Source organism: Thamnophis sirtalis, unplaced genomic scaffold, assembly GCF_051295495.1.
Source record: "Thamnophis sirtalis isolate CommonGarterSnake01/CBP01778 unplaced genomic scaffold, rThaSir2_p1.2 scaffold_4, whole genome shotgun sequence".
NCBI classification, from domain to species: domain Eukaryota; kingdom Metazoa; phylum Chordata; class Lepidosauria; order Squamata; family Natricidae; genus Thamnophis; species Thamnophis sirtalis.
Window position 1 is genome coordinate 38,222,181 of NW_028261384.1, and position 27,340 is coordinate 38,249,520.

Below are 27,340 nucleotides of genomic sequence, written 5' to 3' on the forward strand. Positions count from 1 at the left end.
ATATTAGAACATAATAAAATAGAGCAGTGGTTCCCAAACTTGGCAACTTTAAGACTTGTGGACTTCAACTCCCAGAATTCTCCACCCAGCAGAGCCGGCTGGAGAATTCTGGGAGTTGAAGTCCACAAGTCTTAAAGTTGCCAAGTTTGGGAACCACTGAAATAGAGGATTAAAATTGCACCTCCAAACCCCAAATTAGTTCTGGAGGCAATTCAGTGTGCCAGTTACATACTCTAAAGGCATAGTGTCAGTTATTTGAGGGATGTACTATCACCCATGGTTTATGCTGCATATGGTAAAAATAAATACATCAATGTGCTTTAAATTGAGCATTTGCTTCTAGTGGCCCTCAGGAAATATGCCTTCTCTGTAGCAGTGCCTTTCTTCTGGATCCTTCTCCCAAGGTATATGCAGACCCTAATGATATGTAAATGTTTAAAAAGTTAGCTATTTTTCATGTGAGAGGTAAATCTGGAGTTCTGTCAATGTGTGTGTGGCAAGGGCTGGGTGTGTATGTTAAATTAAGTTTGGTATCACTTCAGTTTTTCTCTTTTTTGTTTTTCTATTTTTAATACTAAGTCGCTCAGTTTTCTTGAGCTGGGCAGCCTTAAAATTAAACAAACAAATGAATAGCAGTATCCCCAATACTCCTTGCAGAATTTTTTTTTAATGGAATAGAAGAATTGTTGAATATGTACCACTAAATCATTTTAGCTCTGTTTAATCAATTAAATTAAACACAGTCTAGTTTTTATCCTAGTCTTATTAATTTCTTTGACCAGGCACTTTTGGGAATGTGGCCTTTGACATGCCACTCAAAGGCACAATGTAGCCTTAAACACAAACACAATTAAACTCCTGCTGTACAAATCTTTGTGAAGGTTCTTTATTTTAAGCAACAGTAGCACTATGAAAGAGTCTGTGTGTCCTTGAAGAATGCTCCTCTTTAAAAGATTTGCATGAGATAGTGTTAATAACAGGACAAGGCAATAGATATTTACTGATTTGATCAGAATAAAACACATTTAAGGTTTTTTTAAAAAAAAATCAGACATGAAATTAAAGCAGAGGCATTAAAAAAGAGAAAAACTATTTAATCAGAAAAACTGGGATTAAAATAGATTATATATATATATATATATATATATATATATATATATATATATATATATATATATATATATATATATATATATATATATATATATATATATTCAGTAGTAAATTCAGAAATGCAGAAAAGAGTAGTATTTTCTTGCTCAGTAGCCATTTATTTTGGTCTGCCAGTTATTTATCAACAAACTCTGTTGGATCTCTGAAGATGTTAAAGTGCAGGAATGCTATTGAAGGAAAAGTCTCAGTGACTCCAAAGCCATTTGGGTTCATACTTTGAGCCAATCGTCCGTGTAATGGTTCTAAAATCATGTTTTGAAACAGAGGTCTTCAAGTCCACAAGTCTTAAATTTGCCAAATTTGGGGATCCCTGTTTTGAACAATGCTGTTCATTTCTTCTTTAAAACCACTGTGGTTAAACGTCTCCCCATCCACCTTTTGGGCAACTTACTTTCTCACTTAGTTACTATTTTTCCTCATATCCATTCTTGAATGACTATCTTGGCACTTAACTCTATTCTCATTTCTTTGTGATTCATGACCAGTGGGGATTGTTTTGTTTTGTTTCATGCTTGCCAAAAATTTCTTCTCTGTTCTTTTTTCCCTTTTCTTTTTACTGTGCTTCAATCTGATGGAAAATAAATCACTTTTGATTCTTTTTTCCCCCTAAAGCAAAGAAGAAGTTTTGGTGGGATTCTCATGGATGGGGTGCAGGGGTCTTTTGCTTACCTTAATTATAGAAAAGCCAAGGGTTATGCCATGCCTTCCCTTGTATCATCATCTTTCCAGTGACCAGCAGTTTCTATGGTTTCAAATTATTTAATTACAGGTAACTCCTAAGGAAAACTTTTTTGGGCTCTTCCAGAATAAGAAGTTTTAGAACCCAAAGTAGCTTTTGTGCAATGAAAACAAAAATGTGATGCAAATAATTATCTACCATTTCACAACACAATCAGTTCAAAGTATTTCCCAGAGAATTTGAAAGAAATTCAGAAGCAAATAATTGTGTGGAAATCCATGTCTCTGCTAAATTGAATTCTACCTAGCTAATTCACAAAATTAAAGAGAAATCAAAGGTCAAGTTTTGGAATTTTATACTCTGTGCAATATTATGAAATATAGTCTTATCTTTTTTCAAGATAAAGATTCTATTAATCCCAGATAGAATTTTAAAAAGTACTGATGTTGGGCTGACAATCTCTCTCTCTCTCTCTCTCTCTCTCTCTCTCTCTCTCTCTCTCTCTCTCTCTCTCTCTCTCTCTCTCTCTCTCTCTCTCTCTCTCTCACACACACACACACACACACACACACACACACACACACACACACACACACACCAGATCCACAGATTGTTCAGTGGCAAAGGTTGGAAGGCTTTTGTCTTTTTCCCTTTCTTGCCATCTTGTTCTGGATCACACTTCTCTAACCCCTGTGAAATCATTTACTGCATGGGTTATGTCACATTTACTGTAGTCTTTATAAAGGGTTAAATGGAGGAGGGAAAAAAGAAAAAAAGATAGGGGCATTTATTCCTGTCATACAAAGTGCTGTGTTGTTTTAACATGACATCAGTCCATTTATTTAAGAGAGACAGAAAAAAAATCATGTTTTTGCTTTCTTGTATCATATTAAATATCAGTGTCACATTCCTATATGATGCAATTATTACTGCCCATGATTAATCCTATTCAATGTTATTTTGGATTTCCTTTCTCTCCCCTCCCCTGTATATTATCAGTGGAATATTATAGAGCTCTGCTGCTCTCTTTCAGCGGATTCGAGGTCGAAAAGCCAGTTTGGAAGAAATACAGCTGGTTCACTCCGAACATCATTCACTGCTCTATGGCACCAGTCCCCTGAACAGACAGAAGCTGGACCCCAGGAAAATCCTAGGTCTGTAAAGGGCTCTATTCTACTGAGAACAGCACATTCCAGCCTCGTCATTAGTCATAGCTGGTGTCAGTTTAAAATACTTGGCAAGCGATGTAACACCCCCCCCCCCAACCCAAAACAAAACACTTTTTCCAGATGCAATTCATTGTGGAAAGAGAATGTTGCAGAGGGAGCCAGTATAGATTAAGGAAAGGCACTGGCTCAAAAATCAGCCACAGAGATCTCATTCTGCTTTTATGATCATCTGGTTATTAACCTTTGGGGTATAAACAATTATACTTTGGCGAGTAAGTCAGAAAAAGAATGGACACATGACCCATATCTTTAAGGGATAGTTTTAGCCTCTTTTACTTGAACAGTCATAGAAGACAGAAGAACTTCAAGGGGTAAGACGGATATTTTAAAGTCATGACTACCATCTGGGTTCCACTACACACAGCAATGGATCTTGAGTCCCTGCTGTGTTGTACTGACACGGTTTTGAAATATGAATTTATATGAATCAACATCTTTCGCTGACTGAAGCAGGGTTCAGATAGTGCCTTCACCTATGCAGGGATCAGCATTTGGAAAAGCCTTGCTGGATAATTCAGATGGTAACAGTTGCGATAATGAATGCAGATAACTTTTGAGAAGGGTGGTTCGATAAATTCAATGGGAATTTATCTGAAAAATATGCTTTGAGAAAGGATCAATACCTGTCTTTGTTCTCCTTCCCATGTGGCTTTGCTGGAATCAGGCCATTCCACAGTGCACTTGATAGGCAGGTCCTAAATTTTAATTGCATGGACTGTCTTTATGGGGGAAATGGAAAACATTTTCTCAAAGACCTTAATATGGTGGGATAAAGATTTAGTGTGTATTGAATTGGAACCTTCTTCATTATAAAGTGATCCTGCAAAATCTGCCATGATTTGAAGACATTTTAATCTACTGAGACGTACAAACTATTGGCAAATAATGGACTGTTTATTTGTGTTTATTTTAATGTATTTAAGGCATTGTATTGACCTTTTCGGTCAAATTCAGTGCTGAATTTATTTTGCAGCTTTCCTGAAGCATAAATTTATAATCATATTCAACAAAAGGTATAAGAAGGCAGATAGAGCAGAAAGTACCTCAGCTTCTGGTGTCTTACTGGGTGCTGAAGTGATGGTGATGTAATGTGTGCACATAGTGTGTAATAAAATCATAATCAATTTGTTGCTCCCCCAGAAACACTGCCAAAAGCTATGGCCGCTTGCAGCACACATTCTCTTCAAAATGTTGAGATTTTGATTTAGTCTTTGTTATAGCAGGCGGGGGGGGGGATCAAATCTATGTAAAAATTATAAAAGTTACATTTATAAAATTATATGGGAATTCTTTTTATATTGATTCCTTGCCTCTTTTCTGCAAGTACAAGGTCCATTTTTTTTCAGATCACCCAAGGATTGAACCATAGGTTAAAACAGGAATGACTGATTGGCTCGTCACCTGAACCTAGGCCTAAGGCATGAAACTCGAGTCTCCTGTTTTCTAGTCTGGTGCTTTAACCACTAAAACAAACTGGCTCTCACAATCCAATTACTATGGCTTTTTAAAATTATAAATGGGAGGGAACGCTATTCTTCCTTCTTCTCCTCTTCTTCCACAATCACATGATGTATTTATAGAACATTAAGTATAAAGCATTAAGAGGAAAAAAATATTTTAATTTCGATGAACGTACAATAATATATTTCAGAAAGGAAACTCTGGCCATAAATAGATGCAGTCGAAAGAATAAAGAGAAAAATATCTGGACAGGCAAATCCAAAATAGACTGGTTTTTATTTAGGAGAAAGAAGGCTTAGATGCCTATCATTTAGAGTTCAGATCTGCAAACTGAATCTTAGCACAATACAACAACAATAACAATAACAAGTGGGAATTTGTCTTGTGAGCAATGAAAACCAGGAATGGATCTAATGAGGGCATAAGATTGCTCATGTAAGTGTAGCTCTTTAATCCCCCCACAAAACATTTGTCCAACTATCTTATGCTCTCTTCCTAATAGGAAACCATCCAACTTTTCTTTAGAGACTCACGACTCTGTTTGGGTTTGACACTACATTGCAATGGATTTGAGAGATTTGCTTTCTTGGATGTTGCAGGAGTTTGAATCAGGAGGCCTATGCTTGCTGTGGATGATGTTTCCTAGACAATCACAGTTGTATTTGACAAAGAGGCTAGATTTGATGTGTTTGTATGTGTAATGCTTGTGAGTGGCATCTGTATGTGTCTCTGTTTAAGAAAGGTTTTGTAAAACATATACCAGACTTTATCTTTCATTAGCAGTTAAAACTTCCACTTAAATAGCAATAGCAATAGCAGTAGACTTATATACTGCTTCATAGGCCTTTCAGGCCTCTCTAAGCGGTTTACAGAGAGTCAGCATATTGCCCCCAACAATCTGGGTCCTCATTTTACCCACCTCGGAAGGATGGAAGGCTGAGTCAACCCTGAGCCGGTGAGATTTGAACCGCTGACCTGCTGATCTAGCAGTAGCCTGCAGTGCTGCATTTAACCACTGCACCACCTTGGCTCTTAATACTACAGTGTAATAATTCCAAATTATTATTTTGTGCAAGGGACTGATATTGTAACCAGAAAAAAGATGGGGAAGCTTTATAACAAAATAAAAGGTGAAACAAAAAAATCAACAATTTTATATTCCAACCAACCATTAAAAACAAAATGCAATAATGCAACAACAGAATACAGGACCAATATTCTTCTAAAGGATAGGACCTTCAGTTTAACTAAACAATAGATATGAGAATTTCTCTGCCCTCTTTTCCTGAGCAAAGGTATAAAGTTACTAAGGGATGGAAGAAACTTCAGTTTTCACTACTCTGAAATATTTACCATTTTCATCATTTATGCATTCATTACTATGTATTAGTTTACTGTGTGTCACATTGTAAATCATCATAATTGACAATACAGGTCATTCTTTTAACAATTGACAATATAGATCATTCTTTTAATAAGGGCATTTCAGAACATTTGCTCAGTTCTTAGTTTCCATTCTTTTTCTGTTGCTTCTTTTGCTACTAAGATAGCAAAATGCATACATGCTAAAATTATGTGTCAACCCCTCTTATCCTATTAGCTAAAGCTTCATACTAAATAAAAATGACATATTCAGAATCTGCACAATATGTGTGATTATATCATAACTCTAAGACTTTCTTAACTTTTTATTCTTACCTGAATATATCTGAAGTTTTGGTAATGAAAACCACTAGAAGACCTCCAAACTCTTCTGGTTTCTATTAGCTTGCAGGCAAGGACACTATCAGATACAAACACTAGTATGCAGAAGTATCATCAGAATGGCTGAGCTTTTAAATACTGCATTTTCCAAAGCCAACCACAGAAATAACTAGATAATCAGAGTTTATGCAAGATTGGGTTTTCCTGAACTAAGGTAAAATAACTGGGATTTCCATGTACTATTTGTTTTGCAACTTTTCTAAATATTTTTCTTTTTGATTGGTATAATCAAAACATATTTGTAAACCCATCACCTTGCAGCCCCCCCTTCCTTGAAATGATTCCAGGGCAGGATGGGGAAACCAAGGTTCAGATATTGAATAAAGCAGAGTTTTTCAAATTTGGCAACTTTAACATGTTACTGGGAAATGCTGGGAGCTGAAGTCCACATATCTTAAACTTACAAAGTTTGACACTTAGTCTCCAGCACCTAAAATGTTCTGGACTTTTACCATAATTGCTAAAAATCAGTACCATAATTTTCTGCATTTTAAATTGGGAAAAATAAAAGACATAGTATAAATTTGCTTCTAAATGTTGTCCAGTTTCTGCCCACTACAACAATGACCTTTACTAACTCATTAAGTTATTTCATTCTCCCAAATGAATTATCAAAAGAAAAATATCACGCATTCAACAGTATTAACATAAAGCACATACAAATTAATAATTATAATAATATTTAAAAAATTAATAGGCATAACTGAAAGGCTAGACAGAAAACTCTAGAAATACTGACTTTGTTTTACAAAAATATTCTTCCTTCCTATCAAATCCAAACTCTAAAAAAAAATACACAGACCATATAACGCAAATGGGTGAGTACTATGGATTTGGTCAGTAATGTATGCATGTGTAACTCATACTGATTAATCAGAGCAATAACTGATTGTGGCAGCAACAGGACACTTCCAGTGCATATGTAATATATTCATGTTCCATGTTCTGCATGGAAGTTGCATCTCTAGTAACAAAATCATTGCAATTAACTCTTACTCAACATTCTGTGAGCTGTTCAAAATGCATGGAACATTCTGTTTTTGTACCTTTACTAATCTCAACTGAAGATCATAATAAATGTTTTACATTATTTAAAAGAACTCTGCATTGGTTTATCTAGATAGAATGAAAAGATCATGATTTCAGAGATAGAATATAAATTCTACCAAGTTCTTGTAGTAATAGGTTAGCATAGATAATTCCTTTTAAATCTTCTAACTACAATGGAAAGTCAGAAGTAGCAATAATAAGCCAAAATAAAGTTTTGGTTCAGTTCAATAAAATGTCATGAATATTGATTTGAAAATTCTAAAACAGCTAAAAACAGTTTCTTCAAAACTGAGTTGACCCAAAAATAATGACATGAAAAACTTGGTTAATCCCCCAAATAGATTTACCCATTATTTTAAAGAAGAGATCATAATGAGATTGTTAATGAGATTGTATGGGTAAAACAATCAAAAGTATATCTCAGAGAGTAGATTAGTGATATAGATGGAGATATAGATGATAGATTTTGAGACTATATGGAAAGCGTATTTATGAAATGAGATTAGGAATATAAATATTATTAAATATAATTTATTATTCACATATAAATCATGTTATCTCCCCATTACAACTCCTTGCTATATTTATAGAGTTTCATTTAAATTAGCAGTGATGCATTCCTGGAATTATTAGGAATATACTATTTTTTCTTTACTAAAGGTTTGATTTGTGCAAAACTATGAGGGTTAAGATACATACAGTCCTGAAAGGTCTCGCTTTATCCATTCCTGGAATAACCTGGGGATAAAAAAAACACACTTGATTAATGTGTCATGGCTGAGAAGAACTATCTATAATCTACAGAAGGTGCGTCAAACTCGTGTCATCACAACAGCATCACATGACATATCATGACTTCCCCTCCCTTGCTAAACTGGGCATGGGCGTAGCCAGTGTGTGATGCATCTGGCCCGTGGGCCACGAGCTTGACAGCCCTGATCTACAGAAAGCTATGTTATATGGTTGCAGCTGACTCCAAAGCCTTTGGCTTGCTTTTGGTTTGATGATCACCAAGGTACTTCCACAACTTCACGTATGTGATGTACCTAGTCAAACCAGGAAAAAATGCTTTGGGTCAATGAAAATGTTGATTTTGTATGTAGTAGCTATGAAAAGGGCAAATTCAATGCCAGGAATCATTAGAAAAGGGACTGGAAATAAAACTGCTCACATTGTAATGGTTTGAAATGAATCAGTGGCTACATCTGACAAGTATGCACAGTTTTGCCATGTTTGGAAAAAGATAGAAAATATCAGAAAAAATAGCAATAGCAATAGCAGTAGACTTATATACCGCTTCATAGGCCTATCAGGCCTCTCTAAGCGGTTTACAGAGAGTCAGCATATTGCCCCCAACAATCTGGGTCCTCATTTTACCCACCTCGGAAGGATGGAAGGCTGAGTCAACCCTGAGCCGGTGAGATTTGAACCGCTGACCTGCTGATCTAGCAGTAGCCTGCAGTGCTGCTCTTTAACCACTGCGCCACCTTGGCTCTACAAAAATGTAGAAGAGTGGTTTGTAGTACTTGGTTTGTAACCGAAATGATCAAAATGCTTGAATACCTACTGCATTGTGGGGGAGGGGGAGCTATAACTTTGGGGATTCTAGGGAAAGGGGCAAATAAAGGTCAAAATAACTACAGTGTATAAAATCATGTCATCTGCTTATATTGGACTACAACTCCATTATTTCTAGCAAGTATGGATCTTGGTGGAATTATAGTCCAACATATCTGGAGAGGACAAGGTTAGTGACATCTGTTCTGGAAGCTTTGTACATTGCTTAACCATTCCCCCCAAAATTATGCTAGCTTAATTTAATTTCTTTGATTAAGTTTTAAGAAATGTTTTTACTATTTTATTAATTGCTAAAAATATTGTAGTACTGTACTGTAAAAAAGGATGTATTTTCATGTTAAATTTATTTTTATTTTTAATACAGACAGTGCACTTCACAAACCTTTTTCGTTGCTGCCCTGTGGGGGTCTTGGTGTAAGTAGCTTTTGTTTCTGTTTTCTAGTGTTTTGTGTGTGTGTGTGTGTGTGTGTGTGTGTGTGTGTACATTTATGTGAGTGTGTGTATCTTTAATAATTAAATATAATGCACATACATACACATATGAGTATAAGTATATATTTAATGATTGAACATAACTAAAGATGAGCATTAGTAATATAGCCATATGTGTGACCATTCAGAGACTAGTTCCTATGTAAATGTATTTTGCAAACAAGGAAACAAACTAAAAACCACCAGATTTATATGGGCTCTGAGGAGGGATGTAAAGGAAGAAAGCGATTGCATCAAAAATAAATTCTGAATAACATTATCAATACTAAATAAATAATGGTATAAAAATCCAATGGCAACAGCAAAATACATATGAGTTAAGTCTTACATGTATAGCAAATTTCTTTTGAGGGAATTTGTAGTTGTTTAAACAAATATTGGACATAAATAAATAAAGAAAACGTTGCTTTATGTAATACCATGTTCTATGTTGAGAGATCTGTGACTTTGGAATCATTTATAACTTGGAAGTGAGTCTGCCCTCAAATTCCTTGGATACACCTCAAAAAATTGATAACCGTCTACCTCTTTTATGGCTCAGAGGAGGCAACACGAATCACATCAATATTGGCAGCCAATATGAATTTTGACATGCTGTAAAAAGCATAAAAGGGCTTAAGGCACTTGTTTAGTTGAGGAATGGGCTCTCCAGCTGTGTCAGAGCTAAGTTTGGGTTTTGGTCCTGTTACCCGAGGGACCGTCCTGCAGACAAAAGAGAATTCCACATTTATCTTATAAAATAAGGCAGCTGTCCAATTCAAAGTTTTGTTAAAAAAAAATAAAGGAAGAAAAACAAGTGGGAACAGAAAGGTCACTGCACAGTGTCAGGTCTTTAAAATTGAATGAGGCTGTGCTGGGGAAAAGTGAATGTAACACCTTGTAGGAATCCAGGTATGTTATATAGAAGTGTTAAATTGGTATTAACTTTGTTTCCTTCGGTTGGTTTGGTTATTCTTGGCACAAACAAGGACGATATTGGAATACCTGTATATAATTACTGAAATGTGGAATTCATTTCAAAAAAGACTATGCAGTATACCATACAGGTGATGCCCCAGGATCCAGAAAACCAAATCTAGTTTGTACAGTTTAATTACATGTAATGAACATTAACTGAGTAGGATATCTATGAACATAATGGATGTCAGCAACAGCCGACACATGTTTTCAACATCCCTTAAGAAGATTTTGCCATTTCTGAAGAAAAGGGGATAACAATAATAACTTTATATTTGTATATGCTTCTTTTTATAATTTTTGCCATTTTTATTTTATTGCAAATTTTTCCCTGGCTTTTATAGCTTTTCTTACACAAATGGGTCCAATAACCACTCCTCAGTCTAAAAGAACTTCACTACCAGGATGGTCCTCCAGTTCATTGCTTGGATGAGTCTTTCTAAAGGATATTCTCAAGTCCTGGTTGCCTTGAGAGGTGTTTTTCAAAAGGAAACTCAATTTTCTTGGGTTTTTTACTTGAAAATATTTCACTTCATATCCAAGAAGCTTCTTCAATTCCTCATATGTCATGAATGGGTTAGGGTTCACAATACAATAGTTACTAGAGGAACAGGTTGCCATTCATGGTGAATAATTATTTTACTCCATGACTTGCTTTGGAAACAAGATTATTTAGTATTTCTGTACATTATATATTTCATTTTTGAACAGGCAGATTAAACAGGGATTAGGGGGTTGGCAACATTGTGGGGAGGCAGGACTATGAAAACAGAATGAATTGTGATGGCTAAATGCAGGGATGACAGAATTCCTTAATAAGCAAAAGAAATTGATTACCTTGTTTGAAAATCAAAATGTAATGTCAAAAAAATCCCCACTGTCCAGAATATTTCCACTCCCATGTATCTCTTATCTTTCTATGTGAAATGTAAAGAGGAACCTCCTGCCAAAAAACTTCAGTCTTGAAAATAAAAATGAAAGAAAAGTAAATATCTAATTCATATTAGTTGCCTTTAATTTGCCAATCACAGGTACCCTAAATTGGCTGCACATACTTTGCACATCAGCCTTCGAAGACCATGATTACACCAATCTTATTAATCTGATATACTGTAAAAATATCTGTTAGGCTAAAAATTATAATTGTTCCTCTTTTTACTGTTCTTCCATTCATGTACTATTTCCTGATATGATTTTGCTACAACAAAAACATGAAATATTCGTCTTTCATCAGACAGATGGTCCAACACTGTGGGACAAAGTCTAGTGTCTCCAAATAAGTGAAGGAAGGCAATTAAAAAGTTTGCATTCTAGGTAAGGGATTCTGGCAGGACAGTAAGTTAATATTGCTATAAATCATACTCTTTGGTGTGTAAGAATCTTCCTAATCCCAGGATCTTCTGAACAGTTTTGAAAAGTATCAGCAACCTTTCAGACTCAGACAATGGTTTTGGTGTCCTCCCATTTTTCTAATTTGTTTACAACCATAATCCCACAGCCAGCATGAAGAAAGTCTCTCTTTGTCTGTCTGTATGTCTTATCTATCTATTACTGAAACTTTCATTTTCATAACCTTTAACTGGGTGCACCAGAGCATTGTAAGGAGAGGTAGGCATCAAAATTTTTAGAAATGGATTCTCTGCCCGGTTGCTGGATGGGCATGGCCATGGTGGGTGTGGCCTAGTTGGCCTTCTTCACCACAGTGTGTTTGTGTGAGTGTGTGTCTTTGCCCTCCCTGGGCTCCGGAAGCTTTCCTCAAGCTTCCAGGAAGACAAAAATGGCCTTCCCAGGCTCCAGAGGCTCTCTGGAGGCTGCTTTTGATAGGCCCATTATTTTGCCATCCCTAAGCCTCCTGCACTTACCTGCATCCGAAACAGTTCACGCGGAGATTCCTGGGAGGGGTGGAGTGAGTAGGGCCAGCCAGGAGTGGGATTTTCTCTGAACTTCACAGAATCTTAGCAAGATGTTTTCCAGAACCCCTGTGAACTCCCAGCAGCCCAGCCCTGATTGTAAGACAACAATTTTTGAACCACAGTATCTCAAATGGACTTAAGTTATAGAATATGTCCTAAATCCGAGACCTTGATTCCCAGGAGAATTCAAATTTGGAAAACTTTATAAAATGTTTTATGATCTATTAGTTTATGAATTATCATAAAACAGTTTATTATAAATACAAGATGTTATAAAACATTTCCTGTGCTGATGTCTGTATCAACATGGACTGTTTTCAAGGCAAATCTCAGAATGTATCCCACCTTTTGTAATGAAGACCATGTTTTAAAGTTCTGTTGTTGAAGGCATTGAGTGATTTGATAAGGAAACATCTCTGGGAAGAGGCCCTCTAATGTTAATTAAGAATGATGGGCATTGCAGAATCTGGAAAAGACTAATATTAAAAATATCAATTTGGACCTTTATCCAAGTCATTCTACTACCTTACTGCTGTATTTCTGAGAGGTACAAGAGGATAAAAAACCTTTACTCTCAGAACATATTACATAGCCTTTTTATTTCCATAGGGAAAAACAGAAAACCTTTTGCATGCTGTAGGTAAAAATCCAGTAGCTTCCACAAAGAATAATGCAAATTAATTTTTATTTAAGCCATCCAATCTCTTTAAATAACTTCTCATACACTTCAGGGACAGGTAGTTTAATTTCTATCATCTGTGACTTTATTAAGGTCTAGTTTTCCTACACATGTCAGTGATTGAGCTATGCTGGAAGTATTTGCAAAAGCTTGCAAGTGCTATGTTCATTCAGGAAACTCTGAATGAAGTAAATCCATATGTGCCTTAAAAGCCTTAGACGTCAGAGTGGGATTGCATATTCTGGCTTGTAACATTGTCATGAACGATTCTGACTGTTTAAAGTGTTACTGAAACCTGAACATGCTTGATGTCTCAACTGAGTGTACTTGCATTTCAAAACTTTCTGCTTTTAAAAAGCCTGTTGATGTTAATTATTTTTTGGTTATTTATAGCAGTGGTTCTTTTAAAAAAACAATTTTTATTTGTTTTTAAACAAGGACAAACAAACATAAAAAACCCATCTTCCATTACAAATTGTAGAAAGTGTGTCAGTTGGTTACAGTATTTCCATGCATCTCTTCCATAATCACCACCTGCTTTTCATATCAAATCACACATTTTAAATTTACATATATTCATGTATATCACAATTATTATATCTCAACCTTAATTTGACTAGAATTGTTTTATGTCCTTTTATAATATTCAAAATCTAGAATAGGATTATATGATAACATTCCATTAAATCATCCTAAAATCATCCAATCACAATACATCTTTATACCATATTCTAGATAAAGCTTTTAAACTTCCTCTCATAATCTCCATATATTGTTTATATAAAATTTCATATTATATCTATACTAAGGTGACCAGACGTCCCGCTTTTGGCGGGACACACCCGCCTTCCAACGCATTTTCCCGCGTCCCGCCCGCCTTTTTAAAAGGCACGCTTTTTTTGGCGCTCGCAGCTCCCCCCCATCAGCTGCTAGCTTGCTGGGCTGGCTCATCGTTCTGTTCTCTATCTTACCAGATGAGCCAGCCCAGCAAGCTAGCAGCTGATGGGCGGGAGCTGCGAGCTCCAAAAAAAGCGTGCTTTTAGCCTTTTACCTACTACCTACAAATTTAAGCCAGCCCAGCCTCCCGCTCACTGATTGGATTGGCCTGGACTCCAGCCAATCAGTGAGCTGGCTGGGATGGGAAATTTTCAGCACGCTTGCGCGAGTTTCCATTTCCTTTCTACAAAAGACGAAAGAGGTTGCAGCTGCTGCGCTGACTGGTGAGTAATCTAATTCTAATCGAATTTTCCGCTCGCCGCGGCAGGAGGAGAGGGTGGGGGCAGCTGCAGCCGCCCGCGGCAGAGAAGTTCCATGCGGTGCAGGGGCTCCCGCCGCCCGGCAGAAGCCCCTGAACCGCGTGCGGGCGGCTGCCCCTCCTCCTCCCTGTCCTCCTGCGGCCGCGAGGAGTAGTCCGTTCGTGCAGAAATTGCCCGCCCTGGCTGAGTGAATTGGGATCGCCTGCGGCCGCGAGGAATACTCCGTTCGTGCAGGAGTCAGGCGGCTCAGCTGCCCCCTCCTCCTCCCTCTCCTGCGGCCGCGAGGAGTAGTCCGTTCGTGCAGAGATTGCCCGCCCTGGCTGAGTGAATTGGGATCGCCTGCGGCCGCGAGGAATACTCCGTTCGTGCAGGAGTCAGGCGGCTCAGCTGCCCCCTCCTCCTCCCTCTTCTGCGGCCGCGAGGAGTAGTCCGTTCGTGCAGAAATTGCCCGCCCTGGCTGAGTGAATTGGGATCGCCTGCGGCCGCGAGGAATACTCCGTTCGTGCAGGAGTCAGGCGGCTCAGCTGCCCCCTCCTCCTCCCTCTTCTGCGGCCGCGAGGAGTAGTCCGTTTGTGCAGAGATTGCCCGCCCTGGCTGAGTGAATTGGGATCGCCTGCGGCCGCGAGGAATACTCCGTTTGTGTAGGAGTCCTCGCGGCCGCAGGCGATCCCAATTGAATTCACTCTGTGCAGGCGGCTCGGCTGCCCCCTCCTCCTCCCTCTCCTGCGGCCGCGAGGAGTAGTCCGTTCGTGCAGAGATTGCCCGCCCTGGCTGAGTGAATTGGGATCGCCTGCGGCCGCGAGGAATACTCCGTTCGTGCAGGAGTCAGGCGGCTCAGCTGCCCCCTCCTCCTCCCTCTCCTGCGGCCGCGAGGAGTAGTCCGTTCGTGCAGAAATTGCCCGCCCCGGCTGAGTGAATTGGGATCGCCTGCGGCCGCGAGGAATACTCCGTTCGTGCAGGAGTCAGGCGGCTCAGCTGCCCCCTCCTCCTCCCTCTCCTGCGGCCGCGAGGAGTAGTCCGTTCGTGCAGAGATTGCCCGCCCTGGCTGAGTGAATTGGGATCGCCTGCGGCCGTGAGGAATCCATTTGTGCAGGGGTCCTCGCGGCCGCAGGCGATCCCAATTAAATTCACTCTGTGCGGGCGGCAGGCGCTGCGCCCACGAGAAGCTGCCTCTTCGTGAATGGGATCGCGGGAGGAAGGAGCTGCAGCCGAAGGGAGAGACGCTCGCCCCCGTGTTCAGCAAAGCAAGCCCGCTGGCGGCGCCTGTGCTGTGGTGGGAAGCGAACTGCGGGTCCCCCCCCTGCCGCCGCCGCCTTCTTTACCTCTGCCTCTTCCAGAGCCCGGGGTGGCTGTCAGGGCGCTGACGGTGGAGCAGACGCGGCCAGTTTGTTACTGCTTCCAGGATCGAGACGGACGAGGGAAGCGGCGGTGGCTGGCCCCAACAACAACACGGTGCGGTGGGAAGCGAGTCTGCAAGGCTTGGTTGCTTCCCATCCAGAGGTGGCGGCAAGAGCAGCACGTTGTTGTTGTTGGGGCTAGCTAGCTTCTCGTCCATGGCTGGACCTTCCGTTCTTCCTCCGCACCTCGTTACAGTCGCTGCTGACGTCCGCCGCCACCGCTTCCCTCGTCCGTCTCGATTGCTGGAAGCAGTAACAAACGGCGCGTCTGCTCCGCTGTCTAGTCTGCCGCCGCCGCCTTCTTTACCTCTGCCTCTTCCAGAGCCCGGGGTGGCTGTCAGGGCGCTGACAGCGGAGCAGACGCGCCGTTTGTTACTGCTTCCAGCAATCGAGACGGACGAGGGAAGCGGTGGCGGCGGACGTCAGCAGCGACTGTAACGAGGTGCGGAGGAAGAACGGAAGGTCCAGCCATGGACGAGAAGCTAGCTAGCCCCAACAACAACAACGTGCTGCTCTTGCCGCCACCTCTGGATGGGAAGCAACCAAGCCTTGCAGACTCGTTTCCCACCGCACCGTGTTGTTGTTGGGGCCAGCCACCGCCGCTTCCCTCGTCCGTCTCGATCCTGGAAGCAGTAACAAACTGGCCGCGTCCGCTCCACCGTCAGCGCCCTGACAGCCACCCCGGGCTCTGGAAGAGGCAGAGGTAAAGAAGGCGGCGGCGGCAGGGGGGGACCCGCAGTTCGCTTCCCACCACAGCACAGGCGCCGCCAGCGGGCTTGCTTTGCTGAACACGGGGGGGGGGAGCGTCTCTCCCTTCGGCTGCAGCTCCTTACTTTCAGCGCCTTGACAGCCACCCCAACCGGCGGCTACCGGGCCTCGCTGGAGTCAATTGCAAAACTGCGTTCAGCACTTTGAGGACCTGAGGCATCTTGGGAAATGTAGTTCCCTATCAGAAAGAATGGAGTAGCTGCGAATTTGTAACAACATAATATAACTTGGTGCTTCGCAGGTTACGAAAATCTCGTTTGATTTGCACACTGTTTTTTAAAAGTTAGATAAAGAAATTATGCTGTGAAAGATAGCCCCCCTCCCCTTCCTGTGTGTGAGAAAGGGAAGGAGAGGAAGGAAGGAGGGAGGGGGGAGGAAAAGAAGAAGGGAGGGGGGGAGAAGATGGAAGGAGAAAAGATGGATGGAAGGAGAAAGAATGGAAGGAGAAGGAGGAAGATGGAAGAAGAAAGGAAGAAAAAGAAGAAGGGAGGGAGAAGGAAGGAGGTAGGAAGAAAAGGGGAAGAGAGGGAAAGAGCAGAAAGACAAAGAGGATGAAGTTGATAGGCAAGAGGAAGGGGGAAGGAAGGGAAAAAAGAGGGAGAGAGGAAAGAAGAAAGGATGGAACTAGAAAGGAAAGAAGGGAAGGAGGGAGGAAAGGGGAAGACAGGGAAAGAGCAGAAAGACAGAGAAGGTGAAGGTAGATAGGCAGAAGGAAGGAAGAAGCAAGAAATAGGAAAGGAGGGAAGGAGAAAGGAACAAAAGCAAAGAGGAAGGGAGAAATGGAAAGAGCAGAAAGACAGAGAAGGTAGATAGGCAAAAGAAATGAAGCTGAAAGAATGGAAGGAGGAAGGAAGAGAAAAAAGGAAGAAGGGAGTGAGTGAGGAAAGGAGATGATGGAAGGAGAAAGGAAGGAAGAGAGGGAAAGAGCAGAAGATGGATACGTTGGCATGAAAGGGATCCGGGCACAATCTCACCTGTTCCAAGTAAAGTTGCCTTTTGCAATTGGCTACCGGTAATCCTCGACTTAGGACCAGGATTGATTCCCCCAATTTCTGTTGCTAAGGGAGACGTTTGTTAAATGATTTTTGCCTCATTTTGCGACCTTTTATTGCCACGTTAAGTGAATCATGGTGGTTGTTAAGTCAGGAACATGGCTGTTTAGTGACCAAAATTACAATGGCATTGAAAAAAGTGACTGATGACCATTTTTCACACTTAGCGACCATTTTCACACTTAGCGACCGTTGTGGCATCCTCATGGTTACGCGATCAAAATGTTGATGTTTGGCAACAGATTCGTATTTCTGATGATAGTTTGAAATGGTGACAGTATAAATTATTGCTGGTGTAATACTTAACAATGGTTTTTAAGGATTTCTTTTATTTATAGAATACCTTTTTTATTATTTTGGGGGGATTTTTACTTTTAAATTGTTTATAAAATGTATTTACTACAAGAAATGTTCCTTTTTGCAAATGTGATCTTTGCAAATCTTTGTGATGCAATATGTTCAGACCAGGTTTATGTGTCTCAAAGTGGCTGCTATTCTATGGGCAGGCCAGGTTGGTGCAAGGCAGCTTTGCCAGATTTGGTGTGTTTCACCCTCATTGAATTTTATATCGTATAAAGAATGGAAGGAGGAAGGAAGAGAAAAAAGGAGGAAGGGAGTGAGTGAGGAAAGAAGAGGATGGAAGGAGGGAGGAAGGAAGGAAGAGAGGGAAAGAGCAGAAGACAGATAAGGTGAAGGTAGATAAGCAAGAGGAATGAAGGAAGAAGTGAGGAGTCTCGAGGAGGGGGAAAACATTTAGTGACCAAAGTTACAATGGCATTGAAAAAGTGACTGATGACCATTTTTCACACTTAGCGACCGTTGCGACCATTTTTCACACTTAGCGACCGTTGCAGCATCCTCATGGTCACGTGATCAAAATTTTGTTTGGCAACAGATTCGTATTTATTCTGGTTTCAGTGTCCTGGGGTGACCTTTTGACAAAAAAATTTTTTTTTAATCAAGCCCCCCCCCCCCCCCCCCGGTCAAGGGTGTCCCTCTTTTCCAATCTGAAAATCTGGTCACCTTAATCTATACTGTATGTATTGTTATCATTATTAATCATTATTTAACTATAGCTATTGTCACTTCATATTATACATACTACTAGTGAACTAAATTTAGTGAAATTTTTATTATACATTTTCATTGCATTAATCTGTATCCCTCCAGCAATAGTACTGTCTTATATCTCTTGCCATTTGTAGCATTAATGTTCTAGTTACTTTCTTAATAAATCTTGTATAAACCTCCCTTGGCAACATGCTGTTCCTTTTGTATCTCACAAAAGCTTGAAACCCAATATCTGCTCTTTCCATTAGTTTATATTTGGCTACCACTATAGCAGTAGACCTAGTGCTTCTATCAAGATTTCTCTCCTTATCTCCGTCAATTTTTCTCTCTTTTCTTCTTCTGTAATTTGAAGTCTGGCGTAGAGTTCCAATCCATCCATCTCTCCTTTCCATATTCCGTTCTTGCCATTACCAACCACGCTCACTTTGTTATCAGTATCCACAGTTTTCTTATCTCTTTGTCCATTTGTCTTCCATATTTTGAACTCTGTCCTCCACTTTCCTCATTTGGTAAACATCCTCAGTTTCGCCACAGATTTTTCTGTTTTGTATTCCATTTTCTCCAAACTCTTTTCAATTCTTTCTGTCACAACTAATAGATTTTTAATTTTAAACATAATAATTTGCAATGTTACAGTTTCTGCTGGGCCATTCTTTCAATTTTGCAAATACTGCCATTATAGGGTTCAAGGCTATTTTAATAAACTTCAAACAGGTTCATTTATTATCTTTCAAGTCAAAATGTTGTCTTCTCTCCAATAGCTAGTGATAGAACTTCCAAAAAGCACCTGTATAAACAACTTGTGCACTTCCTACTATCACTGTCAGTAAACAAGCTGAAAGAACCTTGATCTCAAGTGATCAAAGAGAAAGAAGGAAAAAACAACGTATCCAGCCTCCAGCCTCTAAGTGGCAGTGTAACTGATTTTCCTCCTGTTGTTACAACCCTCTTTATAATCCTTCTTGTTTTCTTCTTTATATTCCAAGCTTAAGAAAGAAAGAAAAACCCTTAAATGGAAATCAAAAACAATTCAATCAAATCAAGCATTATAAAAAAAAGAATTTTAATCCATAGGTATAAGCAAAAGTGAAAAAAGAAGAAGAAAAAATTAATCCATTTAGTTTAAAAAATAGGGAGCCCTTGCAAAAGTTCCATCCATGAAAAAAAAAGAAATTAGAAACTGGATAACACACTAAGTTCAATGCAGATCAATCTTGCCACCTACAGTCTTTTGTCTTCAATCTTAACAACTTAAAAAAAATTTCTTGGGTAGTCTCCTCCTCTAATAATAACATTTCCTCACCTATTCGACACACTTTCTCTTTCCACTTTCTTCCCGTTCTGGAGCTGTCCCAACTTCAGCAGCTTCATTAGCTGCATTTCTGTCACCAGAAAAAAGGGCTATTCCTGGATCTTTCAGGGACTTTGCAGTGTTCCTGAGATCAGCAGGAGGTGCCCTTCTCAATCAACATCTCTGCAGGACAGTTTAGGTCTGAATGGACCATCCAGCAGCAGGAATTTGACTGTGATCTCGGAACACTAAGATCGCATGACGTGCCGTCGTGATGTCAGCTCTCTTCTAGCAGCAGTTGTTCTTAACCTGGGCGATATCGTCCCCCAGGAGGCAATTTCATTTTTCGGGGGGGGGGGGGATGGAACCAAAAGGGGTGATGTGGGGAGCAAAGGAATGGAAGGGGGGCAATATGGAGGCGATGGAGCGAGAAGTTTTGGGGACACTTTTGAGACTTTTTTCTGTCTTACAAAAACATCAGATCGCTCACTATTAGTGGATTGAACTGTGTTTTAAAGTGTTCCTCCAGCTAGCTTCAGTACAGAATGCTGTACATATGTGAATATGAATCGCTCATCTTCATGTGTGTTGCGCAGCAGCCTCTATCACTCCACCCATACAGTGGCATGCCATTGGCCAGAATGGGCAGTGATGGAGGGATGATCGCTTCTTTCAAAGCATTGTATGCTGAGTGGCTGTCCCCTGTGGTGTCAGCTGTAATGTCAACGTAACTGTTGAAACTAGGTTTATTGACATCCACGTGTGTTTTATACTGTTCCAGTGCAGTCGAAAATTTGATTTGCAATTAGTGCCTTTCATTTCGAAGACCTCTCAACATGACCGAGAAGAGGAAGTGTCGCCAATATTCGACAGAATACCTAAAATTGGGATTCATTCCATCTCCTTCCAACTTACAGCTTCCGTTGTGTCTTCTTTGCGAGAAAACATTTTCAAATGAGTGATGAAGCCTTCCTGACTGAAAGACCATTTGATAAGAATTCATTTGGATAAAGCTGACAAACCGGTATTGTTTTTCCAATCCTTAAAGGCCAAGTTTGAGGGTTGCAGCACTCTTGAGAAGTTATTTGGAAAATCGTCACTCAACGCTGACAAGGGGCTCATTTCTTCCTATGAAGTATCATTGTTGATAGCAAAATGTAGCAAACCTCACACTATCAGATAAATGCTGATTTTACCAGCAGTTAAACTGATTGTTGCCACCATGTTGGGGCCCAGTGCAAGCACTTTCATGCAATCGATTCCTTTGAGCAATGACACCGTATCAAAAAGGATTGACGAAATGGCTGCTGAAGTGGAAGAAAGGCTTATTGACACCTTGAAGAGTACAGAATTTGTGACGCAGATTGATGAGTCAACGATTCATGAAAATGAAGCCTTGTTATTGGCTTATGTCCGTTTCATCAATGGAAATGAAAAGATCAGAGAAGAATTGTTATTTGCTCGAAATTTAGCCACCGACACAAAAGGTTTTTCGATATTTAAAAAGGTTGAAGAGTTTTTAAATGAGAAAAATATCCCTTTGACAAATGTCATGGCATGTGCAACCGACAGAGCTGCATCCATGGTTGGATGATATCATGGATGTCAAGCTCATCTAAAATTGGTTGTACCTGGAGTTATGACTGTCCATTGCAAGGTCCATTCATAGATAGCACCTTGTCTCAAAAAATTTGAGTGGCCTTTTGCATGAGTCTATACATTACATCATTAATGCTGTGAATAAAATTAAGTCAAATGCCTTGAACAACCAACTTTTTCACAAGTTTGGGAAGAAAATGATGAGGAGTTTGAACATCTCCTTTTGCCAAAGTAAGGTGGCTTTCAAAAGGAAAGTGTTTGCGGCAATTCCACGAACCTTTTGACACAGTTGTTGAATTTCTTGAAGCCATTGATCAAAGTCTAAGCAGTTCTCTTAAACTTCGACGTCTGGATGTAGCTTATCTTGCTGATGTTTTTGACAAGCTGAATGAAATGCAAGGAGATAAAATCAATTTTCTTAAGGCCAAAGGAGTAATCTGCTCATTTATTTCAAAATTGGATATGCAAGCAATATGAGTCGCCAGGAGCTGTATCAGTTCCCTAGCCTTGGTAATAAACGTTAACTCCAAGCAGAAGATTTGGACATTTTTTGCTGCCACTTGAAGCAACTAAAATAAGATATGGAAACCAGATTCTATGATCTGATAAATCTGGAAGTGCCCACGGGTGCTAAATCCTTTCAAGCAAACTTTGCACATCTTTCATCCCAAACTGCAAGAGCCACTGACCGATCTGAAATATGACTGCGAAGCCCAATCACATTTTCAGAGTTACGGCTGCAAAGCTTTTTGGGTGAAAATAAGGAACACTTACCCAATATTGTGGGTGGAAGTTAAGTTGCTTCTTTTAGCCTTTCCTCCCACTTACTTAGTGGAGAGGGGCTTCATCGTCATCCAACAGATTCTTTCTAAGTCAAGGAACATGTTGAAGATCACTAAGCACGGCGATTGAAGAATGAAATTAACAAAAATGGTTCCAGACATCAAGAAATTGGCATCAGCTCACCAAGCACAAAGCAGCCATTGTTGTTCTTTTTTTGCTTTTTGTGTACATACATTTTCTGCTTTAATAATTGTCTCAGCTCTTAATCGTTGTATTTGCTTGCATTGGATTTCACGTTCCAGTTTGAGTTTTCGGCTTCTTTTTCAAATTCTTGTTTGGTCTGTAAAACATTTTGTGTGTCTCTTTGTATTGTACTTTTTTAGCATGCACTCCAGTTCAATATTATATTTTCTCGGTTTTATGGTTTCAATTTTTTTTTGTGCTCCTCATGTAAACTTTTGTGTGTGTATATATATCTTCAGTTTAAGGCATTAAATTTGTCCCTCTGATTTTTGTTGCTTTCCTTCTGTAAAAATCTTCTTTGTGTCTTTTTAACCCTTTTTACAGTGTGCATGAATATATCTTTTCCTTGAATCTTAATTTAGTTTCAGTGTTTTCATCTTGAAATTCTTAGTTCCTGCATTGCAGTTTGCTCTTATGCCCTTTTTTTGCATATTAAAATTCACTTGTAATTAAATCATTAAATGTTACTGTTTTTTTCAGGCATTTCATTTTCTTGCAATTGAATTTTGTTTTCAGTGGTCATTGCATTTAAGTGTCTTGAATAAATAAGATAATAATGAAATACATATATCACAAAGTTTGCGAGTAAAGTGATGGGTGTCATCTGAATTTTTCACACAGTTGAGATATGGGAAAAAGACTTGAAATAAATTATTTGCATCAATATGTCCTGATAACAATTGTAAAGAAAACAAAAAAAATGTGTTTGCATAAATTGAAGAATTATTTCCCTGTGTTGTGATTTTGAGAGGTTATGTTGGGGGAGGTGAGTGATGATAACTTCCTTTTTGGATTCTTCCAAAAAGGTTAAGAACCACTGATTTATAGTATATATTATCTACTTCACCAAGCTACCATGTATATGTAATACTGATAAAGCTTCAAAAACCTCTGAGAGGCAGAACAGGGTTGATGTCAACAGGTACATTTTCAGATAGTTACTGTTGGCCAACAATTACTAACATTACTGCCTGATAGATATGACACACTGGAATTTCTTACAAAGTCCATAGTTTATCAAGCAAGTTAAAACTTTATATTAAAATAAGCCTTTCCTGAATCTGGGGTCCCTGTACCCACTCATTCAAGCCCTTGCCATCTCATGTTTCGACTACTGCAATATGCTTTTTATGTGGCTACACTAAAGAGTATTCAGAAACTACAGTTGGTGCAGAATGCAACGGGTGGGCAGTTCTTAGGCTACCTGGAGTGGCTCATGTTATTCTATTGCTCCATAAGCTGCACTGTTTGCCAGTTTGTTTCTGGATGCAATTCAAGGTGTTGGTTATTACTTTAAACCCCGCATGGAATGTTCTCACCGCAATGGGCCTAGCCTATCCCACCATGCTGGCAGAGGGGGCATTCTGCGGGCCCTATCAGACAATGAAGTTCAGCTGACATGGTCCAGGAGAAAAGCCTTCTATGCCCTCGCTTGGGCCTTTTGGAACTACCATATTTTTCAGAGTATAAGATGCACCAATGTTTTGAAGAGGCAAATTAAAAAAAAAGTTTTCGCACTCTGCAAACCTTTTGTGAAAATGGGCCCATTTTTCCCCCAAAAAGATGGCATAAATAGCCCCTAGGAGGCTTGTAGAGTGTTTCTGGGAGTGGGGCAAAAACGAGCAAAAATGGCCCATTTTATGTGAAAATGGGGCCATTTTTTGACAAAAAAGGGCATTAGGAAGCTTATAGAATGCACATGGGGGCTGCCTCCCTAAATTGAGCCATTTTTCTGCTCCTCCAGCCCCCAGGAGCTCTCTGAAAACTTCCTACAAGCTATGCACAGCCATTTTGGTGAAGTGGGGGGGGGGGTTCAGGAGGCAAAAAAAAATGCTGTATTCAGTGTGTAAGACGCAGCCAGATTTTCAGCCTCTTTTTTGTGGGAAAAGGGTGAATCTTATACTCTGAAAAATAAGGTATTTATCCCTGAGGTGACATTGGCTCCCAACCTTCTGACCTACCATAATGGCCTGAAGACTTGACTCTGCCATTGGCTTGGGACCCAAATTGGAGAGTATGACACTGGAAGTGGTGGTTGATGGATTAAGATAAAATCTCACCTCCACCATCACCACCCTGTTTCCTCTCTCATCTTTTAACGGCAATCTTATTTTTGATTGTAATTTTATTTTTATTGTTTTTAAAAATATTTATCTTTTATGGCTTTATTGTTTTAATGCTGTACTGTAAGGCTCCCAAGTCCCTTCAATGGTAGCAAACAAATTTAATAATGATTAATAAATACGACCAAGACTCTAGTTGCCTTCTGAGCTCTTGATCCTAGCTGCATCCAAGTTTTATATCAAAGATAAAGGACATTATTATTCCTCTCTATTCTTCAGAGGCAAGACTACACCTGGAATACTGGGTATGTTTCTGAGTTGAAGATATTAGCAGAGAAGGTTCAAAGGAAGGCCACAAAGATGAGGACATTAACATTAAGGTTTCATCAAAGGCTAATAACATCCTTATGGGGCAATCAGTGATTTCTAATCAAGCCAGAGAATTTTTTCTTAGTATTTCAGCAGGAAGGGAAAGGGTTAAATCCCGTCCGACCGACAGCAAACCAAAACATTATAATTACCATATCTCTGTTGTGCTATTTGCATTTTTAAAAATGCATTTAACCTCATATCCAGTTTCCCTACAATTGTTCTGATCAGTGCAATTTTTTTAAAGTCTGGCAACATACAGTTTAAAAGAACACTTGTAGTAAGATGAAACAGTCTTCTTCACATGCCCTACAGTCTTCTCAAACACCTTACATAAAAATATACCATGCACAGTCCCTTCCAACTCTTTTATTTTGTTATCCAACAATAACAGCTGTGTAGTAACAGCTGTGCAGTACTGTGTATGTAGGTAGATTAGGTTGACAGTAGCGGAGGATCCAGAAAAAGTTGACCATGTTATTGAAACCATTTCCTTTATTTCTAAGTGTTCAGGGTGTGAAGTGCATTTAAAAGAATTGGAACCCAGTTATATTGTTGCAGCCATTATTTTGATAGCTTTGGTTTCGCTTTGATTATACTAGTTTTGATATTTAGAATGGCCATTTATTTGGTGATTTTAGTGACTGAACCTTAGTCTTTCTGTTATAGTCTAGCTTCTTAAGCACTAAACTATAATAACCTTCAAATCATTACAAGGAGACCATGATATGTACCTGTGCACATATGAATGTCCTGCCTTTCATTGTATCACCATTTTCTCAATGATTTGCAGCATTCCTATCTTCCCATGCTTTTATTAAAACAAAAACAAAAAGCCACAACAACACTATAATGGCCCATATCCAGATTGCTGGGAAGCTTCAGAATGGTTAAAAAACATGTAATAGGAAACAGCAGTGCCAACAATAGAGTCCTCCATCACTTCTTCCAGTTAGGCAAGCTCAAAAACAGCCCAAAGAGTAATGCAAAGATAATCTTAAATAGATTTCTGAGAATGAGGAAAAGGAATGGAAGAAACTACCACAATTTGGTTGTGAAAATCCATATGACAACCAGGTTGAGTGTTCCCAGTGTGCTATAGTTTAAAATGTGTAGGCTGGATATGGCAGCTCTATTCTGTTCATCTGGGGGTTATGGAATAAAAAGGCAAACATATTTTGAATACTACTGTTTACATTTCACAAGCAAGATCAGATATTAGTTACGCTATTAATTCTATAGTGCAAAATATGAATAATTACTAGGCAACAGTAAAGAAATTCAATTCCTTGCTGATTCTAATGGTTATCTAGATTTATCCAGGTTTTTTAGTCTTCTCACTAGCTATTTTTAAACATGTTGACATAAAATTCCAGATAAAATGAAATAAAACTGTGTTTATTTGGTCAATGACTAACAATATTTGAAATTGTACAAAAATATAATCAAGTAGATGACATAAAATGCTAGCACAACAAGGATCTCGGTAATAAAAATGTAACATATGCTACTATAATGGTATGTTATAGTACCATAACATTCTTCCATACTATGGAAGTAAAATATTACAATCTATAAACTAAAATACATGTCGCCTAAAGCTAGATAGCTAACTTGTAGTAAATTTAAAGTGATGAATAAAACAGAATACTTACATCTATAATAGTGGTGGGTTTCAAAAATTTTTAGAACCTATTCTGTAGGTGTGACCTGTTTTGTGGGAGTGGCTTGCCGGTTGTGTGATCAGGTGGGCGTGGCCAAGTTGAAAAATCTGGTGAAACTCACTTAACAATGCTCTTGCTTAGCAACCAAAATTTTAGGCTCAATTGTGATCATAAGTTCTCTTTCTCTTTCTTTCTTTCTTTCTTTTTATTTCTTCCTTCCTTCCTTCTTTCTCTTTCTTTCTTTCTTTCTTTCTTTCTTTCTTTCTTTCTTTCTTTCTTTCTTTCTTTCTTGTGTGTCTCTCCCCCACTTATTTCCTTTCGTTCCCTTCCTTCCTTCCTTCCTTCTTGTCTCTCTCCAACTTTCCTTTTCTTTCTTTCTTTCTTTCTTTCTTTCTTTCTTTCTTTCTTTCTTTCTTTCTTTCTCTGTCTCTCTCTGTCTCTCTGTCTCTCTCTCTCTGTCTCTCTCTCTCTCTCTCACACACACACACACCATTTCCCTCATGTCTGCTACTGACAGCTCTCAAAGAGAAGGAAGTATAAGGACTCCTGCCTTGGGAAGGGGTTGGACTAGATTACCTCCATGTTCCCTTGCATCCCTCTATGTTCTTTGTCCCATTTAGTCACAAACAGCCCTATTCACTTTAAAGATTGTTGCAAACTCCACTCACCCTGCGTACGTCCTGATCTCACCCAAAGAGGCGAGCTCTGGGGTGGAGAAAGGGGAGTCTGTGGCTCCAGGTCTCTCGATTTTCTTCCCTGCCTCAGTTCTGTGGGTGGGAGGTGCTGTTGCTGAGATGGCACAGCAGCAG

At 39.5% G+C, this 27,340-nt stretch overlaps 1 protein-coding gene across 1 annotated transcript in view; it reads left to right on the plus strand.

Moving 5' to 3' along the window:
* Positions 1-27,340, plus strand: part of LOC106556994 (histone deacetylase 9) — a 173,693-nt gene that overhangs the window by 6,531 nt on the left and 139,822 nt on the right. Inside the window, exons 4-5 of the mRNA XM_087714371.1 lie at positions 2,865-3,006; positions 9,299-9,348. Of these exons, the coding sequence (XP_087570497.1) occupies positions 2,865-3,006; positions 9,299-9,348 (192 nt within the window). The remainder of the gene's footprint in view (positions 1-2,864; positions 3,007-9,298; positions 9,349-27,340) is intronic.